The sequence below is a fragment of the Polistes canadensis genome, unplaced genomic scaffold, assembly GCF_001313835.1.
Source record: "Polistes canadensis isolate GaletaPanama2010 unplaced genomic scaffold, ASM131383v1 scaffold_300, whole genome shotgun sequence".
In the NCBI taxonomy this organism is placed as follows: Eukaryota; Metazoa; Arthropoda; class Insecta; order Hymenoptera; family Vespidae; genus Polistes; species Polistes canadensis.
The window spans coordinates 56,561-74,285 of record NW_014569847.1 but is presented as its reverse complement, the minus strand read 5'-3'; the positions used below and the strand labels follow the sequence as shown (position 1 = coordinate 74,285).

The window sequence follows — 17,725 nt, the reverse complement described above, 5'->3', positions numbered from 1 at the left end:
TATCAAGAACGTTCATATAGTTAGACTCTCCCTCTCTCTCTCTCTCTCTGTTAAAATCGATGAGAAAATGACAACAAAATGAATCATACTATAATTCCTTATTCAAAAGCTTCTTTTTTTTGTAATTTAATTTGAAGTTATATTAAATAATCAGTAAATTTTGTTCTTTTTATCGTATCATTGCTTGGTCGGTAATGCAGAATTTCCGGGAGAGGTCTCTCATGAGAAAACACACGTGTTATTAGTTAGTTATGCTAAGGTTGCATCGTTTCTATTTTAACATGACCCTTATACTATCCGTATATTACTTTTCCCGATACCATGTAATTTGATTTCTTTTTTCGTCGTCGACTTGGTTGACATTGTTGGTAAGTTCAAATTTAATAACATCATAGTCACTCGTTAGTTCGTTGCAAGTCTAAAAGATTATTGTTTTTAAGAATACAAGTGCATTATTACTGGACCAAAACATGGCTGCGCAACGTGCATTGCCACAGAGTAAAGAAGCCTTGTTGAAATCATATACAACGCGATTGAAGGACGATGTTAAATCGATGCTAGAAAATTTCGAAGGTTCGTCCTCCTAACCTCTTCAATCGAACCTTCTTTATTCTTTGTTCTTTATCAGTTTTGAACGTTCTTTTGTCTAGATGCTTTTTCTTTTAATTCTCTTACTTTTTCTTCAGAAATCGTCAAGCTTGCTAAAGGTGAAAATGATTCGCAACTTTCACGGATGGCTCAATGCGAGCAGGACACATTCGAAATGCATGTTAGGGCAGCAAACATTGTTAGAGCTGGTGAATCGCTGATGAAATTGGTTTCCGATATAAAACAATATCTGATTCTTAATGACTTTCCGTCTGTCAATGATGCTATAGCTCATAACAGTAAATTGTTTAGAACAAAGCAAGCTGAATGTGATCAGAAACTGGCATCTTTGAGAGATGATATGGCAGCTGATTTGTATGATTTAGAAGAAGAATATTATACTTCTATATATAAATAACAACTGTTAAATCTTAGGCAATTTCTAATTTTTTGTTCACGATATTACAAACTTTTGTGATATTTAGTAAAATAAATGAGATCAAATTCTATAAAATGACTATACCATTTAATAATTATGATAATATATATTATATATATATATATATATATATATATATACACACACACACATAGAATGTGAAGACATACTTATATCATTTTATTATTTCAATATTTTGACACACATACGATATACATCACACGATATTTCTAATTAATAAGTATATATATATATTTGATAATGCAGTAATGTGAATTCAAGCGTCAAATGTTAGGGATGATCATAAATGCTACTTGTGTAACAATATGGACTCTGATGATCATACTTGCTCATATTGTACAAATATAATTTACAGAAATATTACGGAGTTCTCCCAATTGTAATAAGGAGATTAAAATCTACTTTACAAAAAGGATATAAATCAATACTTTGTCATTAAATTTGGAATGCTACGCGTACGATCTTCCTAAATCGGCGCAGTTATCGATATCATGCAGACATAACGCTAGTCTTCGACTTGCTCTTGTTTTTTTTCAAGCATTTCCTTTGAAAATTACTATCGAATACTAGAAGAGTAACAAGAGTATCACAGTGTAAGCACAACGCTGTGACAATGATCCACCAATTATGGATCTTGTGTATACATAGGCAATTAAATAAAAGTATTACATCACAAAATAGTTGAAGATCCATTACAGTATCTAATTAATAGCTATTTCAGACGCACAAAACGCGAGAACGATTCAGTACAAACAATAAATGTACCTTTCAATAAATTATTATCCTTTATATTGTATTTATTTGCTTGAATCAGTCCGCGATAACGCAATCAAGTAAAGATTATCTATACCAAGTAGTGCTTCAATAATACATTAAATACTTACACGATTCAAAAATGAACGTTCAGAATACATGTGGTACATTAATATTTTGAACATAAATTATTAGATTAGAAGAAATAAAAATACATAGAATATCGGTCTTAATCTAGCTTAATTTTTTCCCTCTCTAAATTTCGAGAATGGATATCACGAACCTAAATGCTCATCATAAGACCAATAATAATTTAGTATATACATAATTCTTTTCACTTAATATTTTTTTTTTTTAATAATTAATCTTACGTTAATGAACCAATACATTTTTTAAATCTCTTATTCCATTATTTTTGGTCCTCGTCCGCATATGATAAACAAAAAGCTGACTGAAATTCTAAATGAAATCACATACTTTCATTGAAATACGATTTAAGTTCAATTACGTACGAGGCGCGTTCCCAATACGCTTTAAAATGATCATTTAATGTGAAATAGTGAATTTCTTTTTTTCTTTCTTTTTTCCCCCATTATCGACTTACAATTCTTATGAATTCAGTAGTAAATCGACAGTGACTTATTGTACATATATGATAAGTATATACTCTAAGTAGACTTACGTTCTACTTTGGCAAAAAACTTTTACAAATCTAAATCTCGGTATATTTCTTGGTGTTTCGTTTTTTTCGATTTTATTAAATATATCTCCCCTTCTCTCAACTTCCTAATCATACACCTTTCTATGACATTTAATTATTATTATTATAATTTTGTTTGTTTTAATTTTTCTCTGTATTTTCTAAAAACGTTTGCATAAAATTCCGATTTTCGATTGGCAGCTTAAATATTTGCAGCTCAGCGGTAAAATAATCTCAAAAAGGTTACAAAACTTTCAGTTCTCCCTAACAACTTTATTACTATATATGCATATTCTTTATACTATATATACCTATAAAATGCGCCCAAAATGTGATATGATTTTATTTTCTCTTTGCATATAATATCTGACACGACTGTAAATGTCTTGATGAAGAGGCATTGTCGTTCATTAGCTGGTCATTTTTTAAGGCGGCATATTTAGAACAAGTACTAACATATCTTGGCAGTAATCGATGATTCGTTATCTTTAGGAAAGTTATCCGTTCGCTTAGCGATATATCGTAAGAATAAGATATATAAATGCATAAACTTGGAATGATATTGTTTCTTTTATGAATTTAATTAAACGTCTAAACGTCGTAGTAATTAAACCCATGAAAAAAAGAACAAAATTCATTTACAAAATTCATTACAATACAATTCTTCAATTGATTTTCACAACCATAATCAATAAGGTTATCTCTTTGAACCACCTAATCGTTTTTTCTGTATCTTTTCTCATATATTTTTTATCCTTAATCCTTGTGGAAAATATTATTTATATATAAACTTATAGAAAGAGAGAGGCAGAAAATATTTCAACATAATTTCCCTTTTTCTTTTGGGCTCTTGAACGGTTTCATCTTTCTCCTATGTTTCTTTCTTTTTCTTCACCGGTGTTCATCGGTTATTCAATAGAGAAGATCACCGGTCGTTTCTGAACCCCACGCATTGCCATCTTGAGCAGGTTTCAAGTAGTCAACCTCGCTTGTGTTTTGCCCTTGCTGCTGTTGATCATTGCCATTGGCATTATTTGTAGTAGTCAAGCCTGTGCTGCCCGTTGTCAACGTAGCTCTGGTGACACCTAACTCGAAGCTCTCGGATGCCAAATCCACTTTGCTTGGTGTATAGCTCGCTAAACCACCGCCTCCTAAAAAATAGATAAGCTTATATACAAGGAACGAAATAAACGTAAGTGTGGTAACGTCAATGAAAAGATCATTTTTACAAAAATACATTTATGTGTAAATAATGCAAAAAGAAAAAAATATTTAAATTTAATTTTTGTTCAAAATATTATATCACATGCTTTATTATTGAAACAAAGTAAATGTTAACCATCGTTCGGGAGACGAATAAATAACGAACTTTGATTGTTAATTTCTATATAAAGCAAGACGAAGGAATAGTTAGGTAAGTCATTGTTGTTAACTAGAAAAATTACCAAGAAGCGACGGGATGCTCGTCGTTGAACCGGCCGTTGACGTTTTATTAGTGATCTGCGTAGATTGCTCTCCGGAAGTTGAGCTTTCGTTATCTATAATATTGCTCTCACCCTCCAACATGGAAGCCTCGCTTGGATATTCAAAGGTGCGTGTTGCCATATCGTCGAATTGTATTCGATGCTGAAACGAACACGTAGAGATTAATATAAACAAAATCTATGGTAAATTAAAGGTGTTTTGTTTTTTTTTCTTCTCTAATTTTTCTACAAATTCTTCAAAGACAATGTCTATAATATTTTTTAACGTTTTAATTTTGAAACGTAGAAGATTCAAATTGTTTTATATGAATCATAAAGAAGAATGAAAAGTAATTACAAAATAAATAGAAACAACGGCATTAACACGCAGAGACCGATGCGGAATAACAGTAACCGGTCACACTCGTTGATTTTTCGAGCACAGAAGCGAGAAGACATTGGTCTTTTTCGTTATTTTCTCTCGAGAGATAAGATCTTATACTAAATTGTGACTTAATATTTCGAATTTGCTTCTTTATCAAATCAAAAATGAGTAGTAAGAACATTTTTATTTCGAGAAATTCGATCACAATTTAAAGGATATTCATTTACGATCCATCAAACACAACCAAGTTTCCGTATATATATGTATGTATGTAGATATGGCAATAACAGTACCAACAATTATTTCAACTACGAGTTGACCGCACCTTTTCTTAATTATATCTACACCTTGAACATTATTTTCCTTAGATTTCGCGAACAATTAATGATCCCCGTAGTTTATAAAATATAGAGATAAGTAGTTACATTATAAAGTATTATATCTAATAAATTGATATTCAGAAAAGATTCAATCGTCTGTTGATCACAATTATGTACCTAACGGATTTTATAATCAATCACATATGTATATATAATAATAATAATAATAATAATAATAATAATAACAATCGTTGTGAGTCGTAAGAAACGTGTTGTCACAGGCGGATTACACTATTAATACCGTTATTACGCGAATCCTAATACACTTCATGCATATGTATGTACCTATTTATACGCATGTTACGCTTCTTTACATATTTCTTTGATTTGCATACACGTGAGATGATCTCTATAGTCAAGAGCAATGCATAAAAGTAATAACTTGAAAAAGGATAAAATATACAAGATAGAAAAAAATAAAAAAAAAAAAAAATAAAAATAAAGATTGGAGAAATAAGCGATTGCATCTTGATATGCATATTTTTTTGTGTACTTAATGTACACTGGTGCATAACTGTTAGTGTATTATCTCGTGCATTGTTGAAGTACTTTACTCGTGAAAAAAAAAATTATGTATTTTCAGATCATTTAAAAGAATTCCGTTGCAACAACATTCTTTGTACTATTTCCACTTTCGTCCGTAGATTTTGCAATGTTTTTATTATCGTGAAAGAAGGAAAGAAACAAAAAAAGATGATTGTTCATTTACTCGAAAAATTTGCTTACTAAAGGTGAATAATGTATGCATATTAAATTGAAATTTCAGAGCAGCTGATCGCAGTAATAAATATTTAGGAATACGCAACTCGTTTTCATTTATATGATTGAACGAGATAAATGTAAATATTTTTCGTGAATCCGAATGAAGCAATAGAGTACGCATTCTGTAATGAAAAGAAAATATACGTTATAATTGATTATATTTCATAACACACACCGTAATTTTTGAAGCGTTAAAAAATAACAGAAAATATGAGTTAATTTCTAGTTAACATATAGTTTACAAATCGAAAAGGTAATAATATCAACTTACATCGTTTCAAGATGAAACATCGTACTTTGTTGAGAACGATTATCAAAATGCGGCAACGATAATAACGCGTCAGAGACACAAAGGGTGGTCTCGGTAGATAAATAGTATTTCTGCTATATTTTGTCAACGGGACATAACGATTGTGCAACGATAAAACTAAGGATAGAGATAAACAAGATTTTAATGGAAGATTGAGTTATAAAAAATGCGGACAAGCTCAAAGGGTGTCGTCAGTCGGTCGAATATTTGATGTCACTCAAATGTGTAAAATTTAAAAAGTATAGCAACCCTGACGCAACTCTGACGCATATAATACAAGTATACGAGTATCGAGTATCCGAGTAAAGGTGTGTACCGATAAATAACGCGTTTCACAATTCTTCACGATCAAACATTATCGGCCATTATTATACATAATAATAATAATATTCGTGTATAAGGTATCACTTGTATCACAAAAGTGATACAAGAACATTGAATATAATTGTAATTGATACAAAAGTATATGGTAGAAAAATATTCTAACGTAAGTTATAACTAATAAATGTAAATGCTGCTACATCATCTAATTAAACGTTTTAACAAATATTTGGATAAAAAATATAATTTGTTTGAAAAGTCCACATTGACACTTGTGTCAATAAATTTGTGAAACTTGCACTCTTACTTTTTTGACATTTCTCGTATGACTTTCTTCGAGCATGTGCAGCAGTGGCACGTTGTGTGCTGGTAAACATAACATTGACACTTTTTCCAATAATCACAAGGAATTACTAATTACGTATTCGCATAACGGGTCGTGATACGTTAATGGCGAATAATTTATCATACGAATTATCGTTGTTTGCCAACAAACGACCTTGACAAACGAATATTAACGAAAGTTGTTTGCGATTCATCTCGTTACGAAATATCGCGAACAATTTCGAGCCAAACGCACGCTCACTTTTCGTTCTGAAGTATTGCATGCTTCGTTGTTATACGCTCTCACCAATGCGTTTATGTTTCGTTCTTTTTTTTTTTTTGGTTTTGTTTTGTTTTTATTATAGTAAATAATAGTTTACCGATATGAGTCGGTGATTGCGAAAGTACGCGCCAGGTATATTTACAAGTATACTTAATGCTAGTACGATAACAAGAGGGCTACATCAGACCTTGAAAACATCGATTGTTTTAAAACTTTATACAGTTGTGTCAGTAGAGGTCCATTAGGATTATATAATGTAGTCCATTTAAGTCCATTAGGTTCATACTGTTCAAGCAATAAGACCCAATACTTAATTCTTTCGAAGAAAACGAGGAAAGAAGTTTCACGTGTATTTTTATATACTAGTTCACAGAATATGTAATTCACGAACGAACACCTTCAATACGATATCCCATAAAACTATATTCGAAATTGGCTTCGAATTACTACACGTCATCGATAAAATGATTGTTCGCGAGGTGAAACTTATCTACATATATATAATGCGCAAACTGAATCGTAAAACGCAAATTATCAGAGAAAATGAACGTTAACCCATTACGCAGCTACTTGTTTCAACCTATACAATTTTGTATCATTAAAATGTAACTCTATTGTATATCGTATATTTGACAGTACGCACATCGTGTTTATGTATTCCTACGTGAACGATGTTAAATAATTCCCTTCCCTCAAACTTTTCTTTTCTATGATACTACTGTAGCAAAAGTTATTAGAAAATGATACACTACATGCAACAAGCGCACATACCACGTATTTTTCCTTTCTTTTTTTAACAATTAGACGCAATAAGAGTTTTATTTTCTTTCCTTTTTGTTTTTTTAAATATAAATATAATCTTCGAGTGCGACAATGATAAAGCGAATTTTTGTTATCTTTACATAGATTGCACAATAAGATAAAAGAGAAAAATATAAGAATCGCGAAGATAGTGTAAGATTAATAAGTTATCGATATGTTTCCATCGATTTTATACACGTACTATATCTCGATCGAGCGAAAATACGATTCTTTTAGAAAAAATCGATCCAGAAAATATATATAATTTCAAAATTTACAAACAAAGAGAAACACTGAACTGTAAATAAGATCGAAAGAATTATTATGAAGAATAGAATTATTATCGGCGTTGTTGTAAGTTTTTTTTTTTTTTATTTCAGTGCGAGTTTTATAATTAACGATTGCCCTGCTTCTTCTTTTTCGTTATCTCTTCTATAACCAATATTTATCTTATATCAGAGATCTTTTATTGATTGTGAGTATGAAACAAACAATAAAATAAAATAAAATAAAATAAAATAAAATAAAATAAAATAAAATAAAGTAAAATGAAATAAAATGAATAACGTTGAACGTCTAACGTGAATCGATGGATATTCTTCCGATTTGAAACTCTGAGTGTAAACAATAATAAATATATGATAAGTAAATTTCTTCATTTTTCAATGGAAATAACGTGCTCACCTTGTGATTTCTCGGCGTTCTCGATAAATTGCTACGACCATTGATAAGAATATTATCATTGAGAAAAGAAACGTCGCAAGGGGACGGTGGTCCACCCGAAAGTTCCCATTCAGAATCGTCAGTCGTCGAAGCATCTAAAGTAGCGTCGAGAACTATGATGCTACCGTCTCCAACCTAAAAAAGTAGAAGATAATGATAAGATTCGAAATAGGAATCTGGTAGGACGACTTTTTAAGCCGGTTCAAAGGTCCTCTCTATTTACGACATATGTAAATTATATATCTCAAATTATGTTCGTCGTCAGTTTTATGAGATTAGCTTCTATGGAAATTTCGCTTATTTAAATACAAATTGATCGATAGTTTTTCTTTATTATTAAGTAAATGGTGCATAATTTTTTGTTTTTCATTTGTAATTTGTTTCCATCATGGAACAAATTGAAATATAATTGTAATTTAATTTGCTATCTTAATTACTTTATATATATATGTGTTATATAAATATTTATATTTACAAAAATAAATACTATCGACTATAAAACTCGTTAATGTTTTTTTTATGGGTCGTTTTCTTTCATCGAAAAGAGGAAATTAAAAAAATGATCCCTGTAATTTTAATAATGGATACCGCCGAGAAAGTCCTTCAAAACTCGTATAGTATTACGTAGCCCGCGATACTCTCGATTTTATACTTTCCTTTCTTTAGAATAGAAACAGTAATAGAGATCATAATCATTTACATGATGATTCGCTCGATTCCTTAACAAGTCAAAATTCTTCTTCTTTTTTTTGTTTTTTTTTAATGTCGCTAAAATACCAATTTGGCGAATTTTTCTATAGGAGGGACCACTTTGTTCTTATAACCAAATAATAACTAGACAAAAATATTTGAAATTTAATCCATAAATTCTGACACGCAAACCTTAGGTCAGGTACTGTATTATAATAACATATTAACTATCATATTAGCTTACTTTATAGTCAAATCTGAATACGTTCGCAGTTTGAAATATATTATTGGAAATTGTTTTCACATAATGAAACTACATACGTTGGTCGACGTCACGACGATAAGGACGTTATCAATTTCCGGTCCACTTCCGGAATCGTTCGAGCCGGATTCGATTTCGGATTTCGATCAGAAATCGCTAGAGAATTTCGTTTCGCGAATATGTAAGCCAACTCCTGGATTATTTCTGAGAATATTATAGGTTTCCTTGGTGTATTGTATTTTAATATCGTTTAGGCAAAGAAAAGAAAAAAAAGAAAAAGAAAAAATGATTCTTTTGTCACGCGTTGTAACACTGAAAACTACGTTAACGGATGAGCAAAGATGGAGGCCATATTCGTGCTGCCAGCAACAACGTCGTAACATTTGCTCTTAAGTTCAGTTCAAAGATGCAAATAAATCTAACATAGGTACATAATATACTTTGGAGAGTAATTATTTGAATAATTAAAATATGAATAAAAATGTAAGTGTGAAATAAGTGTAACGAAAAAATAAGTATATCCTCTCTTTAGAAATAGTTAAAGGAGCGGCAATGAACCTGAGTACAGGGTCCCTGACTTCATGAGAAATTCCCAGGACGTAAGGGGGTATCACTCTGTTGCAGGTAGACCTTGAACCCTCTTCTGTGAGTCCAACAACAAAGACAACTAAGAAACTTGCCTTAACGATCCAATGTGAATGTTAACTTTTACAAATGCGTGTCCGTTTACACACTTTTTCCGCTCCTTTCTATCATTTAACATAAATTACACAATGTATGTATATACATAAATTACACAAACGGAAGGATATATAAGAAATGATACGACTACGAGAATTTACATGTGCTCGAAATATACAAAACTACTCTTACAAAAATCCATAATAAATGCATAATAGATAATTTTCAGTTTTTTACAAAATAAAAAAGTTCAATCTCCAGAGAGAGARAGAGAGAGAGAGAGAGAGAGAGAGAGAGAGAGAGAGAGAGAGAGAGAGAGAGATCATTGACTACTCAAAGTTGTTTCTGAATTGCGACCGGTTCCACGTATGCAGGAAACATCTATTTGTGTCATCTCGAGCGTCGAAGCGACGCGAATGTGAAATACTCGGAGGGAAGCCTACCGTATCGAGTTCGTTCTTCCCCTCGTTCCAAAATATAATCGTAATCCTATATAAAATTCTACAACTCTCAAGTATTTGATTTTAAGTATGAATAAGTGATAAAAAGTATTTTATTTTATTTTATTTTTTTTTAAGGTTACGAGAAAGAAAGAAAAAAGAAAGAAAAAGAAAAAAAAGACGAGAAAAAAAAGAATTCTCCCAGTGTTTCTGTCGTCTGCCCCACATACCAAAAATTACAAGCAGTAGGATATGGATAAAAGATAGGCTTGTGAAAGGATCGTTGGAACGTAATATTCCTTAGAAGGCTGAGTTAAGGAGCGAGGCTGAAAGGCGCTAACGGATCTCACTCTCTCTTTACTTGGTCTAGCTGTTGCTCTAGGACAACCATATATGTGGATTTCGCGTAATAGTTGTGTGTGTGTGTGTATGTGTTGGAATGTCACGACGCTGGCACGACGAGGGCACAACGGCACTGCTTGTTCTCTTCTAGCTTTTCCCGTGCTTCATATCATCGTTCAATTCATTTTGTCCTTATCTTTGACTATTTCGTTGTCTCACAACTCTTTATTATCGTTATTATTATTACTTTATAGGTATAACCAAAATGATCTATTGGAGAAGCATATAAATAAGGAAGAAATTGGGAACGTTCTTTTATGGTCCCTGGCTCGCTTATTCGGTCCAATGATTTTCTAAGTCAGAACTTGTTCGTAGGATCCGACGAAAAATGGAACCAACCCGCTTTAACGTCGGCTATTATTCGCAGTCACCGTAACACGTTATATAGATTGTTTATTTTGAAAGCTGTGTAAGTCCATTTTTTGAAGAAAAAAAAAAAAAACAAAACAAAAAATGAAAAGAAAAAAAATTGGATTAATACGAAATATATTTTAAGTGATATTTGATTTTTCAAAATTGAAATTAAACGATTTTAACAATTGAATAATTTTGAAAATGATGTAAGTCCATTTGCAGCCAGTAAATATACATTATTTTAGTTAAATTAGCCTAAAAGTAATGTATATAAAAATTAATTATAAAATAAATTAATAGAAACATTGTCAAACTTGATATAATTAATGAATATTTCTGAATTAACCAATATGGGAAACCCCTTTAATTTTCACGAAACAAAATGGACTTACACTACTTTCAAAATAAACGGTCTATATATCCTCGGCTATAATTATATTTTTATGATCGTTAACAAATCATGTAGAAAAAAAATGATTGCTCATACTGGAATAACCCCTTAAAAATAACAAATTTACTTATTGACAGATATAAATTTCGTTATCAAGAATATTGCCAAAGTTTGATAGAAATAATAATCGGCCGAGTATACCGATAAGATAAACTAAAAAGTCCACCAATGAGATAATAAAAAAAAAAAATAGAAAAGAAAAACATGATAAATTCGTAGGGTAGAATTTAGATCGTAATAATACGTTCATGGAGAAACGTAGTTGTATCGCATTTCAGGTTGGATCTAAACGACGATTTCGATCGGCAAGAAATACTTAGCAATAGTGGAATACCGTAACGGTTATCGAGAGAAATTGGGTCAAGGATTTCTTCTCCGCGCGGAAATTCAATTACCACAGCCAAAGCTATGAGAGAGACCACTACCATCGTGATGCTCATTACTCTTTGAAAGAAACAAAAAAAAAAATAGGGAAATAGAGAACATTATTTTTTTAAGTAGATATTTACATAAGTTGGATGGTCGATAGCATAAATATACCAGCGTACGTTTTTTCATTCCATTACTAGTTGATTTTTAATCGATAACGTACTACCAGGTGACTCATCATGCACAACAGACGATGATGCACGTGACACGCAATGCCACGAAAAGCCTTTCATTCGAGGGACGACGTATCGCGTCTTCCTTTTTTTCACTTTCAAATATAATTCTTCTGTGCTAATAGTATATAAATAAAATAACATTAAATATACATAAATATATGTGTGTTATCTATCCGTAATGAATTATTTTTTCCTTATTAACCGTGATTATATAGTATTACAAGACAAAATTCTATTTTAGAATTTAAGATCCATAAGTGAACACGTAGTAATATTATCTTCTTCTTCTTCCTCTTTTTATGACTTCGTCCTGTTATTATTGCTTTTTTTATTGCTACTTCCGAGAAGCCCTTTATTGTTTTTACCGAGGGTAGGTTGTTAGCCTCACCCTCGAACCCTCTCTCTTTTGTCTGGGCTTGAGGGACCAGCTAGGTATTAAACTAAGTGGAGTGTCTTGGCGTCAACAGCACACGGTATTCCTAAAAAAAAGCGGTTCACCCATCCAAGTACTAACCGTGCGCAGTGCTGCTTGACTTACAATTAGTGATCGAACGGGAACGGCGCCATGGCCGTTGATAATAGTGAAAGATATCAATTTGTCTTTTATAATGAATTTTTTTTCTACGATTTCAAGCAAATAACCAATCAAAATATATCTGTTAAGGAAATGCTTATCGTTCCGTTATTATTTCAACACGATAAAAGAATGTATAAGTGAAACAAAAAAGAGGTCAATATTTTACTTTCACTTTTTGTTTGCCCATCGTTAATTAAGAGTTAGATATTCTCAATTAATATTTTCCCATTATTTTTGTCTCTCTCTCTCTCAACGTCTTGAATAGGCTACATAAGATTATGATAAAAGAGACGCGACCAAAACATATATATTTATACACTAGAGTTTAATGCGCGCAATTGCATAATTATTACAGTGTTGAGAAGGTTAATTAACGTCTTGCTCGTCGGGATAAATAAGACGTAATCTCGTGTTGTTAAGTAACAACAACATGCTAATACAGAGTTTTCTTTTACCGATGAAAAAACTCGATTTTGCCTTTCAACAAAGACACCTAATAATCGCGTTGAATATCAAACGAATGATAGTCACGCGGATTCTACGTTTTTATCGAGGTTTTTATAATTTTTCTTGTAACGCGAATGATAACAAAAAAAATGGCTTATCTTTTATTTTGAATAGTTCAGTTTAAATTTGCGTTGATTGTTATACATACAATAACTTTTAAGTGAACTGATTTCTTTTTAAATTGTTTTTTGTTTTTTTTATATCTATTTGTAATGAATTGAAAACCATGATTTCATTTACACGGTATTCTAAGGAATCAATCTTCCATGTAAATCGAGGGAAAGGTGTATTTAAAACGTAGTCACAATCATATTAGAAATGGACAACGTAAGACACGACAAATCGTGCCTTGAATCTTGAATAGAGTCGTTTCAAATTCTTTGTGCACACACATACACACACACACACACACACACAACACAAAACACTAGAGATGATGAAGTATAACGAATCGTGAAAGAAGAAAGTGAAAATATTTTACGTTCTTATTATAATTATTAATTTTTATGATGACAGACGAAATACTGTGACATTTAAACTTCAATTTTAGTGAGTCATATAATTAAGAAATAAAGAAATTTAGAAAGTATGAATATAAAGCGAAATAATTGTTTAATATTTTATATTCAAAATTTATCGTTAGGGAAAAATTTAAAAAAGTAAAATTACAATACAGAAGAAATCAATCGAAAATTGAATAATTCACGATGATAACAAAAATATTTGTTCACTTTCAAAGACAAAAAATGCTTGAAAACTATTTTCTATAATTTATAGAATAGAATGTTGAATGTAATAAATTGTACATCTTATAATTTTCTTCGTAATACTTATCGTTTGGCAAATATTTAAAGTTTAAATTTTGAATTTGAATATAATATATAATGAATAATAATATATACAAACCTTTGACTTCTCGCGTTTCCTTTTGATAATAAGGCCATCGTTCTCTATATAATCAGGAACGTCTTTCCTGTTGCTAAAATTGAAGACCATTGTGTTGTTCTGCTGATTCCATGGCTTGGCATCCCAAAGACCCCCACCACCACCACAACCACCACCACCACCACCACCACCAGTCCCAGTACCAGTACCAGTACAAGTACCAATACCAGTACCAACAGTGGGAGTTGACTTTTTTGTTGGCTGTATCTCATCAGCACTCTTCAAACTAACTACGACTTTTGTTGGTTGTTCTATACTCTTAACACGATTTATAAGATTTTTCTCTAACTCGCGATTGCTTAGATTCTGCTGAGGAAGCTGAGTTTTAGTGGACACAAGCGGTCTTATAATACCAATTTGTTTTTGGGGTGGAGACGATTCACTTTTCTGACACCTTATCGTTTTAGATTCATTACCCTGAGAATAGGACGTCGTAGTGGTAGAACTGATTAAGCTAGCAGACTTTGGAGGTTTGTTGTCAGCCTTCTTCTTCTCCTCAATTTCATCATTGCCCTCATTCTTTTTCTTTTCATCCTTATCTATAGCTAATTTCTCACGAAAAAGTCTCGAAGCTATTTCCTGATCCCGAAGAGTTCCAGCAGTTTTGATATCACAGGTATTAGCCTTCAATACAACACTCGTTGCTTTTTCCTCGACTTTTCGACTTCCATATTGTTTAACACCTGGCAAGTAATTCTTCTCCCTGTTGGATTCATCTTTGAACCTAAAATGCATGGTTGTACCAGCTTTGCTAATATTGTCTAAAGCTGAGGAAGAAATTGTTTTTGGCCCATCTTCCACATCCTTGCTTTTTTCTATTTCTATTTCTTTTTCCTCCTTCTCCTCCCCCTCCTCACTCTCCTCCTCTTCTTCTATCTCAACTTCTGCTTCTGCTTCTTCCTGACTTTCTACTTCTATTATTTCCGGTTCTAACTCTTCAATAGAAAGATCCTTTGGAATTGACGAGTCGGTGGTTAGACTTTTTTTAGGACTTGGTAACCTTTGTCTTGTAGACAAGATCATTTCTTTTTCAGCTTGTCGAGTACGTGTTTGAATAATTTTACTAGTTTCCAAATTTTCTTTAATCGGACTGGACTTACGAATCGGACTGGAACTTTGAAGTAGAGGAATATTGGCATCTTTGATAGGCGAAGATGGACTCTGAGCAGCTGGAGGAGAGATCCTTGGTGACAATAGAGGAGTCAAAGGAGGAGATTTAATACCTATCTCGAGAGCACAAAGTTTTGACCTATTTTGAGGTTCTGGACTTGGTGCTGGAGAATACCTAAGCTTGTTGAAGGTAGGCTCCGGCGAGGGTGATGGTGAGTGAGACTTTTCGATCTTCTGAAACTTGCTCACTACAGAAGAAACTGATTGTACTATAGGATCGGTGATAACACCATCGAAATGAAACTCCTCGTCTTTCTCTATAAGTTCTGCCGTTGGTTTTTGAGGCAAGATAATTTTCTTCGGCGACGAGGAATTAGTAATAGTATTTGTCCTAGTATTACCATTGGCAAAGGGTTTAGGCTGTAACGGTGGTTTAGGTAGTACCTTTTTTTGATTCTGCGCTTTGAAGGTATCGTTGATCGTCTTAAAGGTCGCTACCTTAGCAGCGACGTCTCCCTTAGGCTTCAACTTTTTCGCTGATCCTTCGAATATGCGCATTGTCGTCTTGACTAGATCGGGTGGAGGCCGTTCAGTTTCTGCCAAAACTGGCTTGATTCTTTTCGGTTTGTTTGTTGCCTTGGGTCGATCTACTATATCGCTCAGTCGACTTTCTATTTTGACGGTGCTCCTATCGACGAGAACAATGTGATCGTTAATGGGATCCTCCTGCCTAGACGCGATCCTCGCGTTAGTGCTCGTTTTGATAAGATTCGAATCATCGATCGAGGAGGAATTAACATTATACCTAACAAGAGTTTCGACGCTCCTGGCACGCTTCATCGTCGTCTCGTTACTGCGACTAGCATTTCGATATCTGTCACCACCGGTTGTCTTGCTCGTTTGCCCGGCAACGTTTCTCTTAGCGTACTTTCTATCGGAAACGACAATAGTCGCGTTCTTCTCGTTCGTCGACGATTCTTCCTCTCGATCGAGTAAATCTTCCAAACTAGCAGCACGTCGAAAACGTTGTACCGTAGCTCGACTTTTGTTTGTTTCCCTAAGAGCGAGATTAAGATATTTACTTTTAAGTTTATTCACGATCCCAGGGCCGTACTGCAATTCCTCGGAGCTATCGCTTTCGGCGTCGGCGGCGGCTGCGGTGGAGGCGGCCCTGACCGTGCTGCTCGTTGTATTACTACGAAATTCTTCGAATAGGTTATTGCCGACGTCGCGTGTCCTCCTCGTCCCGAGTATATTATCATCGCTCTCATAATCGTCTTGGCCGTGCTCCATTTTTCTTTCTATATCCGTGGATTTAATCGAACCACCACTAGTAGCACCACTACCACTGCCATTTACATCCTCCGAATCGGAGCAAAGCAAAAGATCCGCCTCGAGACGCATGTTGTACGCCACTGAATCATTTTCGCAGTTATTAGTGCTAAAGAAAAGGTTGGCGCCACTAGCGAGCTCTCTACCGACGAGTGAACCCATTGTAGTGGGGATAGGAAGGCTGCCCATTCCGCCCTCAGTACCACCACTACTAACACCACTAGCAGCATCAGCAAGAATAATAGTACCAGTTTCGTAAATGCCACTACGGGATTTTTCTTCCTCGCGTGTAGTATTAGTAGTAGTAGTAGTTGTTACCGTCTTCATTCTCGTTGTCGTCGTCGTCGTCGATGACGTATCCTGACGTTGTTCTTGACGACAAACTACTACCGAGACATCAACGCCCTCCGTTGATAAGAATTTAACGTTTGCTCCGTTGCTCGATAAGAGAACTTTATTTTGTTGTCTTCGCCGTAATATCAGATCTCTTTTCCATTGAGGAACGTTACTACTATCGGCAGCATTCGATTCGCCGCCGGCCGACGACGCGTTGCCGGCGGTAGCCATCTTGGACGACACGCGTTCTCAAACGCGCTCGAGACAGACCTGTCCTCCCACTCTGAAACTTGAAAAAAGTCACTTTGACGCACCGCGATGACAATCGGAACACGAATTCGGAAGCGCGAAACTTTGGTTTTTTTAACAATTACTTAATTTTGGTATTTGGTATTTAACGCTGCTATTGCCGTTGGCCGTTGCTACTACACCAAGGAGAAGCGAGCCAATGGCGCGACTGGATTCGCCTCTCACGCCGCGACAACGCCTGCTGCGAATCGGAGCCTCGCGATCACTGGATAATCGATCGCTTTCGTGGAAAGACTCCACTTTAGCCGGAAAAAAGGAGGGGAAGACAACCACCAACCCCACTCTTTCGTTACTTTTTTTTTTTCATGAGATCAATTGAAATGAACAAGCGACAATTTATTTTTTCCTTCCTTACCTTACTACCCTTTTTGTTTTTCTTTCTTTAACGATAGCTCTTTAGCTATTGCCATACTCTTAACGCGGCCAAGTCAAAGAAACGTCGCGTTCGACGACGACGAACGTACACGCGAC

At 33.8% G+C, this 17,725-nt stretch overlaps 2 protein-coding genes across 3 annotated transcripts; one reads left to right on the top strand and one right to left on the bottom strand.

Moving 5' to 3' along the window:
• The first annotated feature begins 98 nt into the window (after window positions 1–98).
• LOC106791358 (mediator of RNA polymerase II transcription subunit 22) lies at window positions 99–1,100 on the top strand. Its single transcript, XM_014756936.1, has 3 exons — window positions 99–368; window positions 441–573; window positions 687–1,100. Exons 2-3 carry the CDS (start codon window positions 471–473, stop codon window positions 1,004–1,006), a joined length of 423 nt encoding a protein of 140 aa, XP_014612422.1. The 5' UTR covers window positions 99–368; window positions 441–470; the 3' UTR covers window positions 1,007–1,100.
• An 88-nt stretch (window positions 1,101–1,188) lies between these two features.
• On the bottom strand, window positions 1,189–17,696 carry LOC106791355 (serine-rich adhesin for platelets). 2 transcript variants are annotated; one of them, XM_014756929.1, is made up of 5 exons: window positions 17,610–17,696; window positions 14,129–17,493; window positions 8,215–8,388; window positions 3,947–4,127; window positions 1,189–3,652 (listed from the first exon to the last, which is right to left on the bottom strand). In XM_014756929.1, the coding sequence occupies exons 2-5, from the start codon at window positions 17,174–17,176 to the stop codon at window positions 3,414–3,416; spliced, it is 3,642 nt and encodes a 1,213-aa protein (XP_014612415.1). In that variant the 5' UTR covers window positions 17,177–17,493; window positions 17,610–17,696; the 3' UTR covers window positions 1,189–3,413. The 2 variants fall into 2 exon arrangements, with proteins under 2 accessions (XP_014612415.1, XP_014612416.1); XM_014756930.1 differs by lacking the exon at window positions 17,610–17,696 and having other exon boundaries at window positions 14,129–17,234; window positions 17,320–17,462.
• Window positions 17,697–17,725: the final 29 nt, after the last annotated feature.

What these genes read in the sequence shown, in the direction of transcription:
- LOC106791355 (XM_014756929.1), bottom strand. Translation starts at nt 17,176, where the DNA reads ATGGCTACCGCCGGCAACGCGTCGTCGGCCGGCGGCGAATCGAATGCT. An exon ending in GGAAACGCGAGAAGTCAAAG is followed by an intron (nt 8,389 to 14,128) that starts GTTTGTATATAT and finishes CTACTTTTTTAG; the next exon opens with GTTGGAGACGGTAGCATCAT. An exon ending in GAGCATCCCGTCGCTTCTTG is followed by an intron (nt 3,653 to 3,946) that starts GTAATTTTTCTA and finishes TCTATTTTTTAG; the next exon opens with GAGGCGGTGGTTTAGCGAGC.
- LOC106791358 (XM_014756936.1), top strand. Translation starts at nt 471, where the DNA reads ATGGCTGCGCAACGTGCATTGCCACAGAGTAAAGAAGCCTTGTTGAAA. An exon ending in GATGCTAGAAAATTTCGAAG is followed by an intron (nt 574 to 686) that starts GTTCGTCCTCCT and finishes CTTTTTCTTCAG; the next exon opens with AAATCGTCAAGCTTGCTAAA.